Here is a 22,301-nt window from a genome sequence, read left to right as displayed (position 1 = left end):
AATGCCATCAAATAGAACAGCTCTGCAATTAATGTAACCTGCGTGATACTCGTAAGGTTTGAATGTTGTCCAAATTAGTTGACTCAACTCTTTGACTCTTGTATATTGTGATGTTGTTGTGTTTGGATGCACTATTTGTGCAATTTTGTTGTAATGTGAAATTATTCTCACTTCCTTTTCAGTAGGGGAACACTTTTAATAAGATGTCATTAAATGAAAGAAATTACACTATAGCTCCCAACTGTCTCTGAATTTCTAAATTGTTATCTTACAGGGCTGTTTGACTACAGACATCATATATTTTTCTAGTCAGGTTTAAAGAGTTACATGCCATTAAATGAATGTTCCCAAAGAAATGATGACAATGACAATAATGCTTAAGATGTCACAATTTTTTTTCTATTGTCATAAAAGTTAAAATAGTTTGCAAAAACAGATAAGGTTATTTCGAAACACAGTGTGTGCTTCTTGTGAAATTGACATAAAGAACTGAAACTTCAATACAACCAGAAGCACAACAGTGATATGAAACAGACAGAAAAAGCTTGTTGTACAGTGACAGTTGTCCTTTCCTTGACAGTTATTTGCAACAATCACCCATGTTCACCCACATCTAATGTAATATATTTTACAATGTTTTACAATTCAACAGACAAAACCTGAACTTTAAGAACAAAGAAGCAAACATACAAAACTCTTCTTTCACTCATCGTTGGCCACCCTGTTGAGATTGTTTTTAATCGACTGGGGTCTCTGACATCCTTGAAGTTCTTCTCCACGTGCAATATATCGTCTCCATAGCTTCAGGTAGGTTATCTTGATATTTTGTATTTTGAACGCATACACAAATGGGTTTACAGCTGAGTTTGCGTGAGAAAACAGGATGCCAACGTGGAAAGCCTTTACTGGTATAGAATCTGGCCCACCAAAGTGTAACATGCAGTTCATGATGTGTAGTGGGAGCCAGGACAGGGCAAACAGAGCCAAGACCAAAAGCATGTATCTAGCCATCTGTTTTTCTTTCTTTAGGTGGATCTGAGACCGTGTTTGGGCACCGTTGCCTGGTTTCTCTTGAAGTTTTCCTCGGATTGTCCAGAAAATGTAGCCGTACAATACAGTCATCACCAACAGAGGTATCAGGTAGCCAAGAAAGAATCTAAAGTAAACCAGGTATGACATGGGGATCACATCTATAAACCTGCAAACAACAGTAGAGTTAACGGACTTAGACCAGGTTTCATGGTTACACCATCCAAGCATGGGAGCAAAACTCGGTGGTATTGCAACAAGCCAACATACTGTTACAACAAGCCAGCAACGTCTCTGTGTCACAGTCCTTTTGTACCTAAACAGAAAAACACTAATTATTGATACATTTAATTATGAATTTAAAATGCACACTATCCATCATTAACTCATTGTAGGGATGTACAGAAAATGAGTGCCTTTTTATGGCAGGACTATTTGACTTTTCTCTGCAAAATAAACCATCCCAAAAAGGTATTACCTGAGGGGGACATACACCCGGAGGAAGCGGTCCACAGCAATAGTTGCGAGAGACAAAGCTGAGACTAGGGTAAACAGGATGGTTACACAGCTGACGAAAAGACAGCCGTAGTAAGAAGTCTTCATGTGTCCGTCAATTACCACAGCCAGCGGTATGCTCACACAGCCAACCATAAAGTCAGCCACGGCCAGACTGACAACAAGGCAGAAGGTGGGCTGTTGAATGCTTTTACTGGTCCACACTGCCAAAATAACCAATACGTTACCAAGACAGCAGCCAACAGCAATAAGCACCTCAACCAATGTGCAGATGACTACTTCCACAGCCATTGTGCTTTCCTTTTGGCTAATGTTTGGTGGGGAATGGTGTAACGTGTCTTAATGGGAGTCTGAGCCTTTTTATGCTATGCTGTGCCTGAGCCTTTATGTCATCATTATTACGGAAGTCACTGCCTACTCGCTTTGTTTTTCAAAGTTGTGATGATGGTAAGATAATATTTTTGGATGCTATGTGGATTTTTTGCAGGGGGTGCATGTGATTGTAGAGTGGAATTACACGTTTAATGCTGTGCCATGTCTGGAAACAATAATAAACATGTATGCTGTTGCAATTTATTATGTGGATGACCAAAATAGCCCTCAATATTTTGCAGTTGAGAGGAAGTGTGACTTAAATATGACTTGTTTACAGAGAAAAACTTGCATTACAGTTGTGAAGACGTGCGTTCTTATCAGTTCACATAAGCAGCTTTGAGACATCTCAGCTGCTTTCTGCACTGAAATTTTAAGTTTCGTGATTATTGATGGAAATGTTTCTGAAGCTACCACACTGGAGCCCAAAAGTTCAATTAACCAAAACCACATTCACACTACTAAAGTGGTATTAGTTGAGTTTTTTTTAAGTACACCTACTGGCATTGTGTGCTGCAGTTGTCTATCATGCTGCTCTTACCAATCAGTAATCCCAGACATTGCATATCATATTTGTATCAATGTAACACATAGTTTGTTTTTTTAGAAGCATTGGATACAGTCTCTGTGTACAAGCTCCCGCTTCTCACCCTGATCCTGATCTAAACTTTAAAAATACTCTTAATTTATTTCCGTCACACATGTGGTGTGTTGTCTTTGTGCTGGCGGCTGCAGTGGCTGTGCAAGTAACACATTTTGATTGTAATTTCAATTCCGACTCTTAACAATCTCAAAAACAGTGTAATCAGGAATAGTTTGTCTTGTATTCTTAATGACAGGTTCACTTTTGCCCCTCCTGAATCTACCGAGCAGTAACCTTAATTAGTGTAATTAAATAATCAGCAACTTATCAACTAGAGAGAGCAATGAGGTATGGTATTACTTTACTGCAGGTTTAATTTATAGCCTACAGAAGAATTCAGCAGGAGCACAGTCTGGCCTAAGTAAGTTCCCCCCATGCAGCTTTGATGTATCTAAAAGCTAATGTTGGAGTAACGTTTGATAGTGAGATTTTACAAGGTAACGTTGTTCATAGCCTGGGGGCTAAGCCCCCCTGTCTTTCAATCCTAGTGACGTCCCTGCCTGGGACAATACATATGTTAGCTCATATAGTTTCACTTATAGAGGGTTGTATGTGTCAGCCAATAAGGAACAAGAAATTGCTGTACATAAAACAATAACAAATATAAGGAGTCCAAAACTGTTAATTGGTTCTTATGGACACATGACATACAGATTTTTTAAATCTAGTTATTTTTTTATTTTGCAAATGTCAATATTGCTATCAACCTCAAATATCCAATCAGGCCATAGGTAATAATAACTAAAGGATGTCTTTCACATACACACACAGTCGAGATGAACTTTGCCTTGTGCTATTCTGTGTCTGAGTTATCACCAGGTTTGGGGCAAAGTCCAGCTGCCGGGTCAAAAACCAGCAGTACTGATGTTATCACCATTTGTTACATCCAAAACATCATACGAAAAAATAAGTTGGTGACAAAAGACCACAAGAAACGGATGAGCATGGACACAACATCTTCATTTATCAAGTAAGAGTGGGAATTACTTTTGGCCTGTTGATATTATATTGATTTGCTTTTGATCCTTTTGCTTGATCAACAATCCAAACAACACTGTGTGGCTGTTAGAGCCCCCAACGTGAAAAAAAGCTACACGTAAAAGTAATTAACGCAATCAATTTGAACCAAATGTAATTTTGAGCTAAATTGTATAACGACATTTTAAAGTGTTGGCCATTGTGACATGTCACAGGGGGAAAACAACGTGGAAATAATAGAATTAACGATCCATTTATTGGCTTCAGTTTCAAGCTCCTAGTATTGTGCAAGCCGGCTCACTGCTACTCTGTCATGGCTTAGTGGGACACTTGAATAGAACAGAATCATTGTTAGTGTTATTAATAATACGTATAATCTTTCCTCAGATCTGTGACCAAGCGAGTGTGGTCTCCACCACAGCGTCCCTTCAGAGTGTGCTGTCACAACAGGGAGACCAGGAAGGGCATCACAGCCGGGACCCTGGAGGAGCTGAGAGAGCGGGTGAGAGCGTCTGTAAAAGATACGTAATGGAAAGGAATTACAGGGTAATGCTGCGTGCAGAATATGTAATATAATTAATGTTATAAAAATTACTAAATTAATAAATTCAAAGAAAAAAGGTTAAAAAAGAACAGTATGATGAATATATAAAACTAAACTAAAAGGCAAACATTATCCGTTTATTAAGAATGAAGTAGAAAACTTAAATAATCACTAAAACAAGTCAGAAATCAGTGTAACAACATCCTCTTGTTTAAAATCCTATGTTAGATACAATATGTGATCATATCATGGGCTGCACTAACAGTGCTATAAGGATAAGATTGGCTAACCATATTCTTTTTTTTATTTAACCTTTATTTATTTGGTTTAGCAGATTTATACCTGGAAGGTGCACACTACAACCACAGTCTGATCTGCTGGCCAATGAGCAGCTCCACTGGAGTGGCTGGGGATAAGAGCCTTGCTCAAGGGCACCTCAGTGGTTCTAATGTAGGAGGGACAAACACATCCAGATTTTATCCTGTTAGTCTGAGTATTGAACCAACAGCCTCCCAGTTACGCGCGCTCTTCTCTAACCTCTAGGCCACCACTGCCTTTGGCTAATTTAAAATTGTTCCAATTGGATTGAAGGGGTGAAGGAAGTGTTCAGATCCTGTACAAGTGCTAATATCACACTGTAAAAATACTCTGTTGCAAGAAAAAGTCCTGCGTTGGAAATGTAACTTAAGTAAAAGTATGCAAGAATCATTAGAAAAATGTACTTAAAGGTGCACTATGAGTTACTTCATGGTCACTTCTGTTGACGTTGATGTAAGATAATTCAAAAAAAAACAGAACAATCTTCACATTGTTGAAACTAGAAAAATCAATCCAAACAGTTGTGTTCTAAGCATTTCAGCTGTAGGCGTATATATTATGTGGATAGTTTAATTTGTAACAAAACTTTGTGTCTCATAAACTATGTGTTATATGTGCAAAAATCTGAATTTGTAATGTAACTAGTAACTAAAGCTGTCAGAATAATGTAGTGGAGTAAAGAGGTATAATATTTCACTCTGAAATGTGGCAGAGTAGAACTAGAAAGTGGTATGAAAAGAAAAGACTCAAGTAAAGTACAAGTACCTCAACATTTGTACTTAGGTACAGTACTTGAGTACCATTCCACCACTGATAACATGAATATGTTTTCATCTGACTACCAGATTGCTATAAACATCCTCATATTTCCATGAGAATACGCTGTCCTGGTTGAGTAAAGGCTGATCAAATGCTTGTGTCTGAAATTTGTATCACTGTTGTGACTGGATGAAAGCTCATTTCTTGTCATATGCAGTACATTTGTATTACAAGACAGGAGAAGGTATACTATTTACAATATTAAAGCTTTTTTTCTCAAGTGCACATTAATCCAGAGCAATGTGGATCTGTGCTGTGTAGGTATGCCAGGCTTTGCTGCTGTCCCTGTCTGGAGAGTCTCTGTCTCTGGTTTGTGAGGAGGACGGTACAGAGGTAGACTCCGATGAGTTCCTCATGACCCTGCCTGACAACACCATTCTCATGGCTCTGGAGCCTGGAACGACATGGAGACCCCAACCGGTTTGTTTGGCCAAAATAGCCTATAGTTATTTACTCAATATCATATACAATATGCATACCATATGCATTTCTGGTTTGGAGCATGCTTTCTATGTTTACATGATACCCTATTATTTCACTATATGCATCACTGTTTACATCACTGTTTACTCATTTATCTGACGGTTGTCTCTGATCCCCCAGGGTGCAGTTGTGTACAAATCTCAGGACCACGACAAGCCTCGGACCGGAAAAGACATAGCTCGAGTCACCTTTGACCTGTACAGGATGAGCCCAAAGGACGTCTTTGGCTCCCTGAGTGTGAAGGCCACATTTCAAGGCCTGTACTCTGTGAGCGCTAACTTTCAGTGTCTGGGGCCCAAGAAAGTCCTCAGGTAAGCCCAGGGGCAGGGGGTTCCAAGAAAGTAAATAAAGACACCACTTAAAAAAATAACATCTGCTTCTTTCAGACATGTATTGTTGTTGTAGCTTGTTTACTACATCCTTTCAGGGGTAGAAGTAAAAGTACTAACGCAACACTGCAGAAATAGCCTACCGCATTAATAGACACTAATTTATGTCACAGACCAAATTGTTTGGGAACCACTGGTTTAATCCTAATAACACATGGTATTTTTTAAGCCCCCTTGAAAGGGAAGTACCTCAAAATTGTACTTGAGCAAATGTAGGCCTACTTACCATCATTGTCTTTATGTATGTATTTCTCAATCTAACCTTAATTTTCTATCTAAAAAGATGATTCAAGAAATTCTAGTTTTTCTTGGATGAGAAGGCAACTTTTTCAAAGACAATATTTAGTGCACAAGGCCATAGTTAAAAAACCTTGCAGCAAAGAATCAATACAAAATCATACTTACACCACTTTATCTCTTTTATTTTTTTAGAGAAGCCCTGCGTGTAGCCTCCACCCTCCTGCACGCCGCTGGCCACCTGCTTATTGCTTCTGCCTCCATGATCCGCCGCGTTATCGAAGGTGCTGAGCTTTGGCAGCCACAGAGGACAGAGTACACAGCCAGCTGGAACTGATGGAGCCAAGAGAGACATATTTAATGGTAACATCTGATATCATGGTTGACTTAATAGGGATTGGTAGGCCAGCCTGAGATCTTTTGAATCTACTCCCATAATTGAGAAATCTATTGGGTAGTTATTAAATTGTTTAATGTTCTGCTGTTTGCCGCCTTAAGATGGAGAAAATAAACCACTTTTTTAACATGACCATCTGTTAAGATAATATTAAGCAAACCCTTATAAGTCTTATGAGTGATTGTCTGACTGTGTATCATGTTCTTCTTCACCCTTCAATATTTTGACTATACTTCAAGTTATAAACAGATTGTAACAGACAAAGAGAATATTTAATGATTTAAGTGTCAGAAACTGTTTTTAGTAACAAAAGAGGAAGCTTAGCGACCTAGCTGGATACATAAGAGTCATATGTATTCATGTAGTTTTTCTATTTTATTTGTGCAATATATTTTACATAATATCCTAGAATTATGTTTTATTGTTAATTTAGTGTGGATTATGTGCTGGCAGGTAAACTTGTTTCAATCTGCTCTGATATTACAGCCACTGTGGATGTTATCTTGATCTGAAATGCCACAGACTTAAAAAAATAAAAAAATAATTACCAATGAGAAAAAGGTTTTCATTCATTTTGTAGTTTATGAATGTTTTGAGGTAACCAATCACAAGATGAGTTATGTTTGAACCATGGTGTTTTATTTGAATGACAATAAAAACTTGCACATCAGAAAGTGACTTATCAAAGTCAAAATGCATCTACATTGCAAATGAGTATCTTTTGGAACAACTACAGATAAAGATACATGTTAACCACACATAATCACAAAACGGTAAAACAACATGTAAGAGGAGGAAAATTTATAAGAATGTGTCTTAACTTGGCAACCTTCTATCAAACATCTGTCTGAAAGTTCAAAACATCAACACACAAATTACAAATTACAACTGCATCTGATGCATATTTCCAAATGTGAAGAGATGATTCATCTTCATTGCCCCCAGAGGGATACTATGTACAGAGGCTGTGTCATTATTTCTACTCTGGGAGCACCGGCACGCTTCCACTCGTGTCAAGCTTCATCTCACAGGTTGCTTTATAGCTGCACACACTGCCCGCCATTTGTGACTGTGTCTTTAATAGTGCATTCAGGCACTGCCGGTGCCAGATGTTGTCTAGTGCCTGGCTGTGCTGCTCCTTATTCATCCAGCGTGGCCTTCCTTTCTTGATGTAATAGCGCATGTCACTGAACCACTGAGTCAACCTGTAGCGGGGAATGTCAATTGCGTTGGCCAGTCGGCTATATTCATCTTTTTCTGGATACTGGCAGTGCAAGAAAGCCACCTTCATCATCGCCATCTGGGTTTGCGTCTTTTTATGGCTGCGGAGCCGAGTGGCAAGTCTGTATGGGTCTATCTCATGACAATCCACCAATTGGGCGATGTTGGATGGACCCTCTGCAACAACGAGATTGTTGAGTACTTCCATGAACTCCTTCAGTTTGCCAACATCAGGGCCGGCATCATTGGGGATGGATGTCTCTGCTGCATTTGTCTGCCTTTCTGTTTCACCCTCAACGTCGCTTTTCACAGGGATCAAGTGAATATTTGAGGTGGACGGGGGAACAGCGTCACCTCTTACCAGCAGTTCTGTCTGGTTATCAGTGAGAAGAGGCATGTCAAAGGCCTGAGTTTGAGAAGAAGGACTGAGCAGAGGACTTGCATCCAGCGGCTTATCTTGCACAACAACGCTCTTTAGGGGAGGCCACTCTTGGACTGACAGTAATCTTTTCTTTGCTTTTGACTTCTTTTTCTTTCTGGTGAAAAGTGTTGTCTCGGGTGGAGCGATTATTTGCCACTCCCTCTCATCTTCATCACTTCGTATTTCTTCTTCCACTGCTCTCTCCACAACACCCTCTTCCCATTGCGTCATTCTCTTCTTTCCCATTGTGTCTGTCACTGTCCTCCTTTTCCTCTTCTTCTGAGTATTCCCTATGTCTTCTCTTACTTTTCTATTCTCTTTCTTCATTGGTTTCACCTGCTTTGCTTTCCTCTCCAATCGCTCATTATCCCTCACATTTTCTCCCATCATCCTTCCCTCACTTGCACTCTGTTCCTCCCTAACCTCACCTGCCTTCTTCCCACCTGGCTCTTTTACCTCTCTTTTGCATATCTTATTCTCTCCTTTATCCTCTTTTACCTCCTTCCCCATGCTGTTTTGCAGCTTTTCCTGTGCCCTTCCCCGACTTGACAGGATCTTCCTCTTAACCTTGGGTATGTCTTTATAGTCCCAGCTGATGCCATAATGGAGCCTTTGTACCATGAACCAAACCCTCACCTGGTCTGGGTGCAGGGAGCAGCGCTGCGCCAGTGCAGCTGTCATTTTCTCCGTCAGGTATGGAAATCGGTCAAAGGCTTTGTTTAGCTCTGCTGCACCGTCCAGCTGTAGGTTGATCTCGCTTGAGTGCACCCATATAAGCCTCTGACCGTCAGTGACCAGGGGGAGACACACCGCACTGCTCTGGTTCAAATTGAAAGCCATCGGGGCAACGTTCATTTCTGATGAAGATTTACCAGGAGCGTTGGGTGTTTCTTTTACAAGCCAGGGGATTCCAGCTTTTTGCCTCATCGTTTTTATCTGTGGCATTAACTCCTGCAAAACAGAAAGGGTACAAATGTATTCATTAACAAAATAAAAAAAGCAGATACAATGAGAAGATCTAAATTCGTCCCCTGTCAGATTTTTATTTACCATGTATAAATTGGTAGATGTCCTTTCTTCTGTAATATTTCTGGCTATGGTGCACCAGGACCCCGCACCACGTATCAAGGTTTAATCCCAATCCTTCCCCTTACCCCTTCCCCTTACCCCTTCCCCTAGCTTTTGCGCGTTCACGCGGGACCTAGTGCTGTACCAATACCTATTACGGCCTAGGGGAAGGGGATTGACCAAGGGCTGTATAGCCCTTGGAACCTAGTGTGGACGCGACCTCACTTGAAAACACACAGGCATCAATGGCTGCCCATCGACCAGAGAGACACATAAATGTAAGTACTTTCAGCTTTAAATAATTGATTAAAAGGTTACGACAGTCTTGTTTTGTGGTCTATGCAGTCCTGTGCATATATACTTGCAACCATGTTCCAAACTGAAACTTTTTAAAAATCGCTAGCTTGCAATGCTAAACCAAGCAGACGTTTCCTAATTCATATGTTCATGTTGTAACCATTCATTATTGCATTGGTAGCCTACTGTATTATTGTAATAATTTGTAATTAATTCCTGTTCATTGTTCATGCTCTTGTATATTGTTGTTGGTTTTGATATTGGATACTGATGAAATGTGAGGGGGGGGGGGGGGGGGGGTTACTGGCCAAAAGGCTTCAGACTGGTCTGGAATATCAGAACAGCTGTAGTTAATTTGTTTGTTTGTGGTCTTGTGTGTATTTTTTAGTTTTACACATATGAAGCCTTTTTATGTGTGCGACTTGTTAGTTATGGTTCTTATAGTTGATAATGGTTCTGTAACATAATTTTATGTAACGTTTTTGCCTGTTATGTTCAATTTCTCACCAATAAAGACAGATATTTGTCAACAAAATGTTTTTGTGAACATCAATGACATTCAAAACGGTAACTGAAACAGATATACAACACACCATGTATACAGGGTGTATATGTATGTACATGTACACATGATGCATGTGTATACACATTTGTATTGCAGACAGACCTAAGTACTACACAGATAAGAACTTTGCACTACCAAAGTGAACCTAAAATAACTATAAAATATATAACACACACTGTTGTCCAAACACACACAATCAACAGACAGAGACGGCATCTTGGAAGTTTGTGATCAGTACTGTATGGTGATGTCACCAAGTGGTGTCCCATTTCATAGGGGTATGTTTTCACCCCTTACCCCTACCCCTTGGTTTCAAGGGCCAAGGGGTAGGGGTAAGGGCCAAGGGGTAGGGGTAAGACGGGGAAATGGGATTCAGCCTTAGTCCTTAATCTTAAACCAGGTGTCGATTTAAGCCGAAAATAGACAGATCTATCAAGTTTTATTTATAAAGTGCCACTGCTGAACTTTTAGGAAAATGTGCATGATACATATACAATATAAAATAACATATACTGTGATTTAAAAAAACCAAAAAAAATCCATTTGACCTGCTTTAACGCTAGCTACATTAGCATTTTCATTAGTCTAACGTCACGGAGGCTGCAGCAATTTACAGTGAGGTTACAAATCATCGATTCCATCATTGATCGATTGGGATCGAAGTGCTTCTTTCATTACAATATTTGTCAGTTTGTTAGCTAGACATAAAACACTGTTTCTAGCTCGCTATGTCACTGGTTAGCACATAACGTAGCGTTAAGTCAGATAGTAAGCTAGCTAGCGTTAGCTTGCTATGTTAGCTTAACAGTAGGACTACTAGCGAGGTTTTCTTTACCTAAAATTGTTTATCTTTATCGTGGCAGGTAACCAGTATCAAGAAAACACCGACATTATTAGCTAGCTACTAAACTCAGTTAATTAATGGTTTGGTATTCCTACCTTCAAGCACACAGAAATGTCTTGCAAGTATGACGGGATGTTTCTCCTGAACCGTTACCATGGCAATATTTAGCGCACCCGCGAAAAGCTAGCTAGCTATCTCCTACCACTGAAGTCGATCTTTTCTAGATCTAGGCTAGACCATAGACATAATATAATATTATATTATGTCTATGGGCTAGACCTTTATATAAGCATTTTCTAAAACATCAATAGAGCAATTGAATGGGAACAATTGCTTAGAACCGGAGCTGTTGAGGCTGAACTAACGTTATAGGCCCTGCAAATCCCAACTTCAACAATGTTACCATATGTTAATTTTTAGTTGAAAATGTTTTAAAGAAAAATATAGCTGTACCATAACGTTGTTTATGTAGCTAACGCCTGGATTAAAAGTGACTCATATATGACGTAAACAAGGCATATCTGTTCTTTGTACCAGAGTCATAGAGAGAGAAGACTCTATAATATCACTCTGCTCTGTACTATTTAGACTTCAGGGACAAAGTGTTTCTGTGCTATTATGTTTGTCTCTGTATGAATATGGTTTTGGTGTGGCAACAATCGCTTCAGGGTGTCAGGTCAGGACACTATTTCAATGTTCAGGTGAGAGTGTCGGAGAAAGGAGATGCAGAGACAGGGCTGCTGTGTAGATGGGTTATGTAAACAAATAGGCTTTTGTTTCTGTGTGTGTGGTTATATAAATGGATGCACACACTAGAAAGGAAGTGTCCATCAGTAATCGCTGCAGTCTAAAGCATAGACTGTAACGGTCTATATGGGCTAAAGTCAAGTCCGGCTGATGGCTGCTCATCCGTGCTTCTCGATCGCTGCAACGTTCAGGGGCGTCGTCAGTGTGTTCGCCCAAAATTTCTGTGCACGTCCCTGACGGTAGTAGATTATTAATCTTGATAAAGATAAGGAATGCTTTTTTTATTATCAGTAGGGTGGGGAAGTAACACCACTATATTGCAATAAAAGAGTAGTTTATGAGTACACTGTAGACAATTTCTTTCCCAGGAAATGAAACTGCGAGAGAGTACGGCTGAAGGCTCAAGGCTGCTGCCAGCTGCATGACTCCACTCCCTTTTCTTAATACATTCATGCGCCACCCCCTGAATGTTTGGTTTTGCAGAACTCGAAACTTTTGGGCAGTGCTGCTGTGGCAGAGCAGATAAGAGCAGAAACTGAGCAACCAGAAGCACATGAACAACTACTCTGCCAAAACAAAGTCAACCAAAGAACAAGAAGGGTACTAAGGATTTTCAATCGTGAATAATATTTAAGGGAAATCAAATCAGGACTTCCTGTTTCTGACTCCCTGCTTCTACAAAAAAAAACATGTCTGACAATCTACAAAAGGACCTACACATTATTTTCTGCGAGATGTGTACAGAGGAGGACAGGAAACCAGCACGGAAGACCTGCATGAAATGTGAGATCTCCATGTGCGTCCAGCACCTCCAGGCCCACCTGACCACTCCTGTGTTACTACAGACTCATCCTCTGACTGAGCCTATGGCCTTATGTGGGACCACTAAATGCCCCCAACATGGCAAACTCCTTGAGTACTTCTGCTTGGATGACATGACCTGTGTGTGTGTTTCCTGCGCCATTGAAGACCAGCACCGCATACACAATATGAAGACATTCTCCACAGCCCACAAAGAGCTCATGGAGAAGCTGAAGACTGAGCAGCAGGCTTTACTAGGGAAAACTGATGATGAGAATGTGAGTCTGGAAAAGTGGGAGAAGAGTGAAAGAGAGAAGCTGGGTCATTCCAGTGTGCGTCTCATTGAGGCTGTGACTAACCTGCGTGACATTGCCCTGACCAGTATCCAGAGTTCAGTTACTGCCCGCATGGTGTCCATCAAAACCAGCAACAGCAGCATGCAAGCTGCACAGAAAGAGAAGGACACCTTCAGATTCCTGCAGATGTATTCTCAGGTGCATCAGGATGTGGAGAAGGCCAAGGCTGTGGATCTGAGAAAAGGGCTGGAGCCTGGCAGTGATCGGGACAAACTGGTTCAGGAGATAAGACAGAATGGCGAAAAAATGGTAAAGCAAGCAGGCCACTTCTTGGGATCCCTGTTGACTCTGCTTGACCCAGAGAACCACCAGGAGCTCAATGCTACAAGTTCAAACCTGATCTTTGACCCACAGACTTTGGGCCCTGGCATGTCACTGTCCAAAGACCAAAGGAAGATTTTCTACAGTAGTTGGCTGGGGGAATGCTCCGCTACGCTTCTAATTCATAGTGCCCAGTCAGTTCCTAACTTTCAGAGGTGGATGGTCAGACTTTCCCAAGACTCTGACTGGACTATCGGCTTATGTGACAAACATTCTGCAAAGAACTTTAAGGATGGAAATGTCTATGGTCTGTGCTACGACGGTGACCAGCTCAGCTCCCTCACAACAGAGTATGACTGTTGTGATGCATCAGTCAGTTCAGAAGATAGTTTTGGGCAGCAGAAGAAAGGCAGGGTTTTCTCAGTACCAATCACACCTTACGGCAAAAATGGAGATTGTGCTGTACCACGACCTGAAGTGGTGGAGGTGTTTTGGAATTTTGCTGCTTCCTCATTGTCCTTCTTCAACAGAATTGGACAGCACCAGAGGGAAGAAATAATTACTATTAAGATGAGCCTCAACAACTGGGACCTGGCCCCCTTTGTTCAACTAGCAAAGGAAAATGACCAAAGTATCCCCCAGCAATGGAAGTGCCCCTGTGGGATTGTTTACTACAACACCAGCAATGGATACACCAGACGGGATTGCTTCTCTAGCTCTTCTGTTCACAGCACTTGTTCCTGTGGAGCAATTGTTGGTGGTATCCGCATCACAGAGGTGGTTTGTGAGCTTCAGTAGTGGGTGGGACTGCGCTGATCATTGCTTATCACTATACAAAGCTAAGAAGTTCATGGCCACAAATATCTACAGTAATAGCACATTCTGCTTTCATTGGATGAGTACAAATGTCATTGCTAAGCTTCAAGTTGCTGTCAAATAAAAATAGTGCTTTTAACTCAAATTAAATAGATATAGGCCAATGCTGTTATTGTTTTAGTGTATAAAATACATATTATACACTAGAAGCAATGTAACATCTTCAACTTATTTTTTAGGAGTTACTTCTAATGTGTGTCTTTTTTTACTGTAATGTTTCTACCTTTTTGTCGGCCAGTTTAAGGTGTTTGTCTCCATCTACTGGTGGTGAATGTGCCATTGTAATCACATAGTAGTTATTACAAAAATGAAATCTGAATTGTCAGAAAGGACATTTATTCCTTTGTACCGCACTTACTTTGCAAATGATCCGATTATAATAAAGCTAGTAAAATTTTAAGATGTGGAATGTTTTTATTGACTGGTTGAAACATCTGAATTTGAAAACTGCAGTTAGATTTTTACATTTTGCTATTTTCACCCCTATGTGACAATAAGAAAATGAAACAACACATAAAACAGCCTGAAGTGGAGTAGCTACAGACACTATGTGAAGTGAATCCATAATTACCCAATACTCATGGCGTAAAACGTCCAAGGAATGATCCCTTTATTTTAAGGCTGTAATGAATCATTGAATAATTTGAATGTGCACGTCGCTAACATGAGCCCACACAAACTTTGGTACTGATCAGGAGCAGCTAGAACCAAGGATGATAAAGGCTGCATAATATATATTTATGTTGAACACCTCTGTTATTAATTCAACACTTCATTGGTTTGAACCATACAGTATGTGCTATAGTGCTGTACGCTAGCATTCAGCATTTACTGGTCCATACACAAATTCTACAACAACTTTCGAAGCATTTTTATTGATGATAATGAAAACTAAATATATCAAATCTCAAGTTATTAAAGTGCAAAACTTAGAGTGGTGGAATGATTGAATTTCTTTAAAAAAGTTAAATTTCCTAATTAGCCCCAGCTGCTGAATACGTATTTAGTACTTTCTAAATAATTTATGACATTTGCTATAATGCTATAATTGCTCTTAAGTGCTATAATGTTATGTGTGTGTGAGGCTTACAGTATAATAGAGCCTAACTACATGTTGTAGATACTGTTAATAGACAGTTATGTATTTGCATAAAAACTCAAACTAAGGGCCTTGCATTGGAATGATGAGACAGCAGACAGGCAACAAGCTGGAGACATGCTGCTCTAGCTTACATCTTCCTGGCCCCTGGAACACTATGTAGATTGTATGAAAAAAGTAACATTCAGTGTCTAAAGCGACTCAGAGTCTGTGTAATGAAAAATATTTCTGTTAATATCAATGAAGTCAAAACCCAATGTACTCAAGTTTGCATTGCAGTGAAAAAGGAAAGTAAAAGGACTGTATTTCAGTATTAATATTCATGTCTGTTCACTTGGTCAATCCACAAACAGCATCATTTAGGCAGTGTTACCGACTTATAACCTTCGTTCGGAAGCAGGATCGAGCCGGACATTCAGCTGTCGTTGCCGAAGACAGTGTTGAGTTGTTGGGTGACCCTGATGAAGGTGGTCCTGCGGCTCAGCTCTTTCAGTTTCCCTGCCCCAACATAGGTGCAGGTGGATCGGACCCCGCCCAGGACGTCTCGTATTGTCACGTCCACCGGACCTTTGTAAACAACTTCGACTGTCTTCCCCTCCGACGCTCTGGAAGCATAAAAACAAACTGGAATTACTCTTTAGAGCACACAGTGTAAACACGGTATACTATGTCAACACCAATGACCCAAAAACAAATAAGAAAAACTGACATATTTCACCAAAATAATTGTGACTGACCTGTACTCAGCCACGCCTCCTGCGTGTTTCTTCATCGCCGTGTCGGAGCTCATTCCATAGAACAGCTTGTATTTCTTGCCATTTTTTTCAATAATTTCTCCCCCGCTTTCTGAGTGTCCAGCAAGCATACCGCCCAGCATCACAAAGTCCGCTCCAGCACCTGAGAGCAAACATAGACTGAGAAGTTGAACAGAAAGCATTCCTACTAGGGTTGGAATTTGAGTGCAATTTGAAAACAGCAACGCTTACCAAAAGCCTTTGACACATCTCCTGGGCAAGTACATCCCCCATCCTGTGAGAAAGACAAGACAAAACATATCACAATGTTTTGAATGTGACTGCATGTTTATCATGGTTGTCTGTACAACCTGGGGACAAAAGATAAGGCTGCACATTCTCAGGGTGAAATACATGTCTAACAAACCTTGTTGACTGTGGGAAGAAAAGAGATGAATAAGTATCAGTTTAAAGCATTGTTTTTTTCTTGGCCAGAGTTAGATGAAAAGATCGATGCCATTCTGTCCAGTCAATATGAACTCGGAACCATTAGCCAGTTAGCTTAGAATAAAGCATAAAGACAGGAAATGTGGGAAACAATTTTGAACATTTCGGACAGAGCCAGGCTAGCTGTGTCCCAGTTACCAGCGTCTATGCTAAGCTCAGCTAACTGGCTAGTTGCTGTAGTTTCCTAATTAGCACGCATACATGAAAGTGGAATCAATCTTTTCATCTAACTCTCAAGAAAGCAAAGCCCATTTCCCAGAATGTCAAACTATTTAACATTATTTCTACACAAAAAAACTGTGTAGAACACATGATTAAATCCGTGGATGATCAGAGAAGAGAGTCACTCACAGAGATGATGTGGCCACCCAAGCCATGGGCAGCATCTGCACACTCGATCACAGCGCTGAGCTGGGGGTAGCCCACCCCCGTCTTCATGCGGGTGGTACACACAGAGCCTGTAGAGGAAGTCACAGGGGCAAGAGATGACTCTTAAGATTTCTAGTTTGCAGTCTGTGATGACATGGAACGGAATTTTCAATTTTGTTTATGGTCTGTTTGATCTGTAAGTGCCAAATGAATGGGGCAAAGCAAGGCAGCAATTTGTACGGCACATTTCAGCAACAAGACAATTCAAGTGCTTAACATAAAATATTAAATAGCAGTTAAAAACAATTAAAACGGGGAGGTTGCTACATGGCAAATATCCACCCAGGAGAGTATGTGAAAGTAATTTGATATAATATGAATATCATATGTACGGCTGTAATCACCTGGTCCAATGCCTACTTTGATGATGTCAGCTCCAGCCAGGATTAGCTCCTCTACCATCTCTCCTGTCACCACATTTCCTGCCTGAGCAGCATAAAAAAATGTTTGGACACATGGACATCCATTCTCTTTTCAGCCCCCCAGTTAAAAGGCAGATATCTACTGACCATTATAGTGTGAGAGGGGAACTTCTCCCTGACGTCTTTGACAAAGTGAACAAAGTGTTCGGAGTAGCCGTTGGCCACGTCAACACAGATAAACTGCAGCTTTGGCACCGCCGCCAAGATGGCTGAAATCCTGTCAAAGTCCCCTTCCCCGGTACCCGTGCTAACTGCTACACTCTGCGAGAGAAACGGAGAAGAGAAAGACTTGTGTAACAAATACAAATGCCACAATAAAAAATAAAAAAACTGGAATATAGGGTTACATAATAATCCAATTTAATCAACTTTATTTATATAGCATGATTTTAACAAACACAAGGTTTCCAAAGTGTTGCACAAAAAGATAACTCAGAATAAATAGATTACACACACCAAAAGCACAAGAGAAAGATGAGGTAGCACATATAATGATAAAAGCCATAAAATAAACTAAATTTAAAAAAAAACTAAAATGCACTGCCAGCATTCAATAAAAATATGCAAGTATACACATGACACTCTACCTGGTATTAAAAGCCCAAAATTAATAATAAAATAATGAACACTTTGAGTACCTTCAGGCATTCAGGATTCTGTTTTGCAAACTCCACCCAGTCGTCCACGGAGTAATGTTTGTGAATCGTGGTGAAAAGTGTGAACTAGTGGAAGAGAAAGAAAAAAAACACAGTCATTGAGATATCCTAACAGTGAGTGAGCAATGGAGTGAAACATAACAATAAATAAATCAATTTATTAGTGATTTTTTTTAAGTCTATGAGGTGCCTCGTATCTTTCTGTGACTTAAAAGTGGACCTGGAATTATGACATACAGCAGTTTTGGTGTCATTCATTGTCATTACATCGATATAGAAAAAAATGCTACAAATAAGCCAAAAATACTTTGGCTCTGGCACCTGGGAACCATAATTACCTCACCTATCAGCCTGATTTGTAATATAGGGATTATTAGGCATTATAGCATTTACTGCTTCAGCAGCAAAGAGAAAATTATAAATAACCCTGTGTGCTTTGTAAAGATCTTTGTGAAATAACAAGTGACTCATTCACATCCCATGTAATGCATAACTTGCCTGGTGCAAAGCCAGGGCCATCTCAAAGGTCCCCACGGTGTCCATGTTTGCAGCAACAATGGGGATCCCTCTGTAGCTGCCCTTAGAGTTCCTGAAAGTGTAGCTCCTCATTAGGTCTACCTTTGAAAGGCAAAAACAACATAACATTGGTATAGTTAATAGTTTTATAAATTTGTTTAACCAACTAGAAAACCATTTATTTTGAGACATGATCCACAATGTGTTACTACAGTCACAGGAAAGCAAGAGCCTATAATTTGTAGATGCAGGTTTGAGGCTAAAGGGTCACTGCTTGAATTCACTAACCAGCTGGTTACATATGAATGAGGGCTAATACCTAAATATTCACAATTTTTCTAACAACATTCGAAAAGAGGCCCATAACCACTGTGAGTATTTTTTGATTCTACACTGCGCTTATTCTGGTATCAGCAGACAAAACATCCAATAACTATATCATAATTGGTCATAATTATATTATTATTATTACAACATTTTGACCTACTTTAATACCTACCAAATGCCTATGAGCGTTACCTTACCAGGAAGGAGTAAAGGTTCAGATGATGGAAAAATCTGTTTTTATATCAGTCAGGTTTTAAGGAGTAAAAAACAAATACACAGCTGTAACGTTCACCTACCTCGCTCCTTGACTTAAGTGTGCTCCGCTTTGGACGGAGGAGCACATCCTTGAAGTCCAGCTTGATGTCATTCTCGATGCGAGGCATTTCGGAAACAGGCTGTACAGGTTGTGTGACAAAATAAAAATGTTAAATAGAGCAGTTTTTCCTAGAATGTGAATCTGTGAAAGAGAAAGAGAGAAAGAGATAGATAGAGAGAGAGAGAGAGAGAGAGAGAGAGAGAGAGTGTTCTGGATGACTGTTTTGTGCTGCGTCTTTTTTTAGTTTTTAGACTTTTTTTTCTCCCCTTATACACAACATATGGTAATTTAATGCCATTAACTAACGTTATATCAGGCAAGGTCTACACACATTAGCCTTAACTGTAATAACTACTTGGTGCAGATGTAACAAGCTAGCTAGCGATTTTACAAATGCTCAAACGCTACTGAAAATGATATTGGTAATGCTATACCGTTATGAATACTGAACCACAAGTATCAGAACACCGTGTCTTCTTCTTCTTTGGGCCAGATGTCAAAATTCAAGGTTAGCTATGCCGTTAAAATGTCACATTTTGTCACACCAACTAATTTAACGTTAGCATTGTAAACAGTTAAGGTAAGAAAAAGCTGTTAACTTAAGTAGTATATTTAGCTAAATCAAGTATTTACCTTTAGGAAAGTAAGGTTGATTTTTTCTGTGCCGCCGTTTTGCCACGGTGTGCGCGGGAAGCTTTACCGGGGCGAACACCAATTTTTCCTGTAGTTTTTAAAGGACTTTAGGTAGTAGGCGGTGCGCAGTCATAAACTACACTGCAAGACTCGCTTTATGTTACGTTGCGCTGATGTCGTAAGAGTTATTTACGGGATATAGCAAATGAATTTCGGTTAATTTTGTTGAAGCGATTCTCACGCTAGTAGAAGACCTTTTTAGTGCAAATTCTGTTCTTTTCTGACGTTATATAAAGTAAATGCGCAGTCCGAAATCAAGTTGAAGCGGAACCATTGACGTACAAACAAGAAGGCAGTGGGATTCACTGTGGAACACAGGAAACACCCGTTTAGTTTTTGCAAGGGTATGAGACTCGGGTTTCTTGACGAAAAATACCTTATAATCATTGTTGTAAATTAAATCATAGATTTAGTTAAGATAATATCATATTACTGATCCGGCTCGAGTTTATTATATAACACGAGTCAACAAAGATGCTGATTAAAGTGAAGGTAAGGCAAAGCAAGTATTAGCCCAGTGGCTTAACAATAAACATTTGAATAGTTGTCCTATCTCTTGTTTAAATTTTTTTTAATGTTTTTTTTTTTTTTTTTATCTCAGACACTCACAGGAAAAGAGATAGAAATTGACATAGAACCCACAGATAAGGTATACTTTTCTTTTATTTTCCCTTATGTACTGTATGCTAATAATGATCAGTTATTCTCAATATGTTTTACATTCATTTCTATCCAGGTGGAGCGTATTAAAGAAAGGGTAGAAGAGAAAGAAGGGATCCCTCCGCAGCAGCAGAGGCTGATCTACAGTGGTAAACAAATGTAAGATTAGGATGCACGTTCTTTAATACACCTAGCCTTAATATTCTGGATTTTTGTTATTGTCAACATGTCCCATGCAAACCAAGAAGCATCATTGAATTGATCCTCCTTACAAGTACTGCTTGTGTGTCCAAGGGTCTGATAAATCCTATTCCTCTGTGCCATAGAAAGAAAAAAAACTCTGATAAATACATCAATGAGCCACACCGTCATGTTCCCTCATTATGATGAATAGAGGCACTGCGGTTTGCTTTGAGTCAATCTCACATACTATACTGTCCGGGTGCTGTTAATACTCACTTGGGCACCAATCGGCAGCTGAAAATCAACCCAAACAAATGGACGATTTACCCCTGTTTTAATAATGTTTGTTATAAACTATGACTTCCAGCCTTTATTTAAAATCCTCTATATTCTGGACCCGTTTGAAAAAAAAAAGTGTATCTTTAGTAGGACTATGTAACTGTGGGATTTCTGCTGTCTGACACCTCCTACCCTGCATCCCCTTTGTCTTTGTTCTCAGGAACGATGAGAAAACAGCGGCAGACTATAAAATCCAGGGAGGCTCTGTTCTCCATTTGGTTCTTGCTCTGCGAGGAGGGCAGGTGCTGTGACAGGTACAGTATAGGCTCTGCCAGAAGCCTGTACTCCAAGCCTGTGTTGTAGCCATCACTTGGAAACATGCCTTAGCTTTCTGCAATGCCTACACTAAACGGATACAGCAAAGACATACAGCCGTGTGTTGCGGAGTCACGTGGCGCCATCGTAGGCAACACAGAGCCATTGGTAGAAAGAGATAGATCAGGTTCTACCTGTGGCAGCTACTTCCCTACAGCCAAAAATGTGTCGGCTTCAAACACTTCCCTCTCTCACTGTAACATTGTCATGGTGAGACACTCTGCATGTTAAAAGGCAAAGTTACTTTCAGAATTAAATAAAGCTTTGACTAAAGATTTACAACCCAGAGCTAATTTTGGTGCTACAGAATACTGTACTGTACAGCGTTCAAGTCCTTCTCTGTTTCTTTCTGTGGCTCTGCATGTCTATTTTTACTCCACTGAATCTAGAACAGAGAGGACTGTAGCTTAATATGCTGAAACCCATTCTTGGATAACAATCTTTTCCTTCAGAGGGTGACTTTTCTGCTTCATCCATGTTTTACTCCCCATATATTTATTATTTAAGCCCCAACTCACTCAGTATAATTATCTGAGGCTACAGGGTGTATTACCATTGCAAATGTCATTCTCTCTTGTAAAGCACCCGTGTGCCTCAGTTAGATTTGTGAAGGATGGACAATAGCATAGTTGAATGAATATTTTGATAAATACATATAACTTTCTGGATAAAAGTTGGATGAGAAAATTGATATTGTCATTTAACTCTCAGGCATCAAGCAAATAAGAGCATTTCCTTACATGTCAGGAAAACCTGCTGCCACTAATTATAAATCATGTACCACAGACTTTACTTTACACCTACTTCATAAGTAGACTGTCAATTCAGTAGGATAATGTTTTATATAATTTCATATGAGTTTTATTTATTAAGACCAATAATTTTTTTTGTGCTGGTGGCCCATTTTACTTTGCTTAGATAAG

The 22,301-nt window shown here is 39.9% G+C and overlaps 5 protein-coding genes across 5 annotated transcripts; 2 read left to right on the top strand and 3 right to left on the bottom strand.

Annotated features, from left to right (window-relative positions):
- Positions 1 to 304: 304 nt before the first annotated feature.
- LOC117934980 (adenosine receptor A3-like) lies at positions 305 to 1,975 on the bottom strand. The gene is made up of 2 exons (XM_034857013.1): positions 1,508 to 1,975; positions 305 to 1,345 (listed from the first exon to the last, which is right to left on the bottom strand). Exons 1-2 carry the CDS (start codon positions 1,834 to 1,836, stop codon positions 703 to 705), a joined length of 972 nt encoding a protein of 323 aa, XP_034712904.1. The 5' UTR covers positions 1,837 to 1,975; the 3' UTR covers positions 305 to 702.
- A 1,382-nt stretch (positions 1,976 to 3,357) lies between these two features.
- Positions 3,358 to 7,251, top strand: cideb (cell death inducing DFFA like effector b). The gene is made up of 5 exons (XM_034901081.1): positions 3,358 to 3,530; positions 3,926 to 4,040; positions 5,481 to 5,639; positions 5,823 to 6,013; positions 6,524 to 7,251. Exons 1-5 carry the CDS (start codon positions 3,499 to 3,501, stop codon positions 6,663 to 6,665), a joined length of 639 nt encoding a protein of 212 aa, XP_034756972.1. The 5' UTR covers positions 3,358 to 3,498; the 3' UTR covers positions 6,666 to 7,251.
- A 113-nt stretch (positions 7,252 to 7,364) lies between these two features.
- Positions 7,365 to 11,309, bottom strand: homezb (homeobox and leucine zipper encoding b). Its single transcript, XM_034901078.1, has 2 exons — positions 11,237 to 11,309; positions 7,365 to 9,318 (listed from the first exon to the last, which is right to left on the bottom strand). The coding sequence occupies exon 2, from the start codon at positions 9,310 to 9,312 to the stop codon at positions 7,705 to 7,707; it is 1,608 nt and encodes a 535-aa protein (XP_034756969.1). The 5' UTR covers positions 9,313 to 9,318; positions 11,237 to 11,309; the 3' UTR covers positions 7,365 to 7,704.
- A 4,321-nt stretch (positions 11,310 to 15,630) lies between these two features.
- On the bottom strand, positions 15,631 to 19,967 carry gmpr2 (guanosine monophosphate reductase 2). The gene is made up of 10 exons (XM_034901080.1): positions 19,822 to 19,967; positions 19,169 to 19,267; positions 18,528 to 18,647; positions 18,012 to 18,095; positions 17,461 to 17,634; positions 17,296 to 17,377; positions 16,874 to 16,980; positions 16,268 to 16,310; positions 16,019 to 16,178; positions 15,631 to 15,886 (listed from the first exon to the last, which is right to left on the bottom strand). Exons 2-10 carry the CDS (start codon positions 19,253 to 19,255, stop codon positions 15,697 to 15,699), a joined length of 1,047 nt encoding a protein of 348 aa, XP_034756971.1. The 5' UTR covers positions 19,256 to 19,267; positions 19,822 to 19,967; the 3' UTR covers positions 15,631 to 15,696.
- A 152-nt stretch (positions 19,968 to 20,119) lies between these two features.
- Positions 20,120 to 21,687, top strand: nedd8 (NEDD8 ubiquitin like modifier). The gene is made up of 4 exons (XM_034901082.1): positions 20,120 to 20,373; positions 20,483 to 20,530; positions 20,618 to 20,700; positions 21,224 to 21,687. Exons 1-4 carry the CDS (start codon positions 20,356 to 20,358, stop codon positions 21,312 to 21,314), a joined length of 240 nt encoding a protein of 79 aa, XP_034756973.1. The 5' UTR covers positions 20,120 to 20,355; the 3' UTR covers positions 21,315 to 21,687.
- The last annotated feature ends 614 nt before the right edge of the window (positions 21,688 to 22,301 follow it).

The sequence above is a fragment of the Etheostoma cragini genome, chromosome 19 (genome assembly GCF_013103735.1).
Source record: "Etheostoma cragini isolate CJK2018 chromosome 19, CSU_Ecrag_1.0, whole genome shotgun sequence".
Classification (NCBI taxonomy): domain Eukaryota; kingdom Metazoa; phylum Chordata; class Actinopteri; order Perciformes; family Percidae; genus Etheostoma; species Etheostoma cragini.
This window is presented reverse-complemented; position numbering and strand designations above follow the sequence as displayed.

Bases quoted from the DNA above. Each gene is read 5' to 3' on its own strand.
- homezb (XM_034901078.1), bottom strand. From the start codon at position 9,312: ATGCCACAGATAAAAACGATGAGGCAAAAAGCTGGAATCCCCTGGCTT.
- cideb (XM_034901081.1), top strand. From the start codon at position 3,499: ATGAGCATGGACACAACATCTTCATTTATCAA. The intron at 5,640-5,822 runs GTTTGTTTGGCC...CTGATCCCCCAG, and splicing joins CGACATGGAGACCCCAACCG to GGTGCAGTTGTGTACAAATC. The intron at 6,014-6,523 runs GTAAGCCCAGGG...TTATTTTTTTAG, and splicing joins GGGCCCAAGAAAGTCCTCAG to AGAAGCCCTGCGTGTAGCCT.
- nedd8 (XM_034901082.1), top strand. The intron at 20,531-20,617 runs GTATACTTTTCT...ATTTCTATCCAG, and splicing joins ACATAGAACCCACAGATAAG to GTGGAGCGTATTAAAGAAAG. The intron at 20,701-21,223 runs GTAAGATTAGGA...CTTTGTTCTCAG, and splicing joins ATCTACAGTGGTAAACAAAT to GAACGATGAGAAAACAGCGG.
- LOC117934980 (XM_034857013.1), bottom strand. From the start codon at position 1,836: ATGGCTGTGGAAGTAGTCATCTGCACATTGGTTGAGGTGCTTATTGCT. The intron at 1,346-1,507 runs GTAATACCTTTT...TTTTCTGTTTAG, and splicing joins CGGGTGTATGTCCCCCTCAG to GTACAAAAGGACTGTGACAC.
- gmpr2 (XM_034901080.1), bottom strand. From the start codon at position 19,255: ATGCCTCGCATCGAGAATGACATCAAGCTGGACTTCAAGGATGTGCTC. The intron at 18,648-19,168 runs GTAGGTGAACGT...TGCCTTTCAAAG, and splicing joins CACTTAAGTCAAGGAGCGAG to GTAGACCTAATGAGGAGCTA. The intron at 16,311-16,873 runs GTGAGTGACTCT...TCTTTCTCACAG, and splicing joins TGGGTGGCCACATCATCTCT to GATGGGGGATGTACTTGCCC.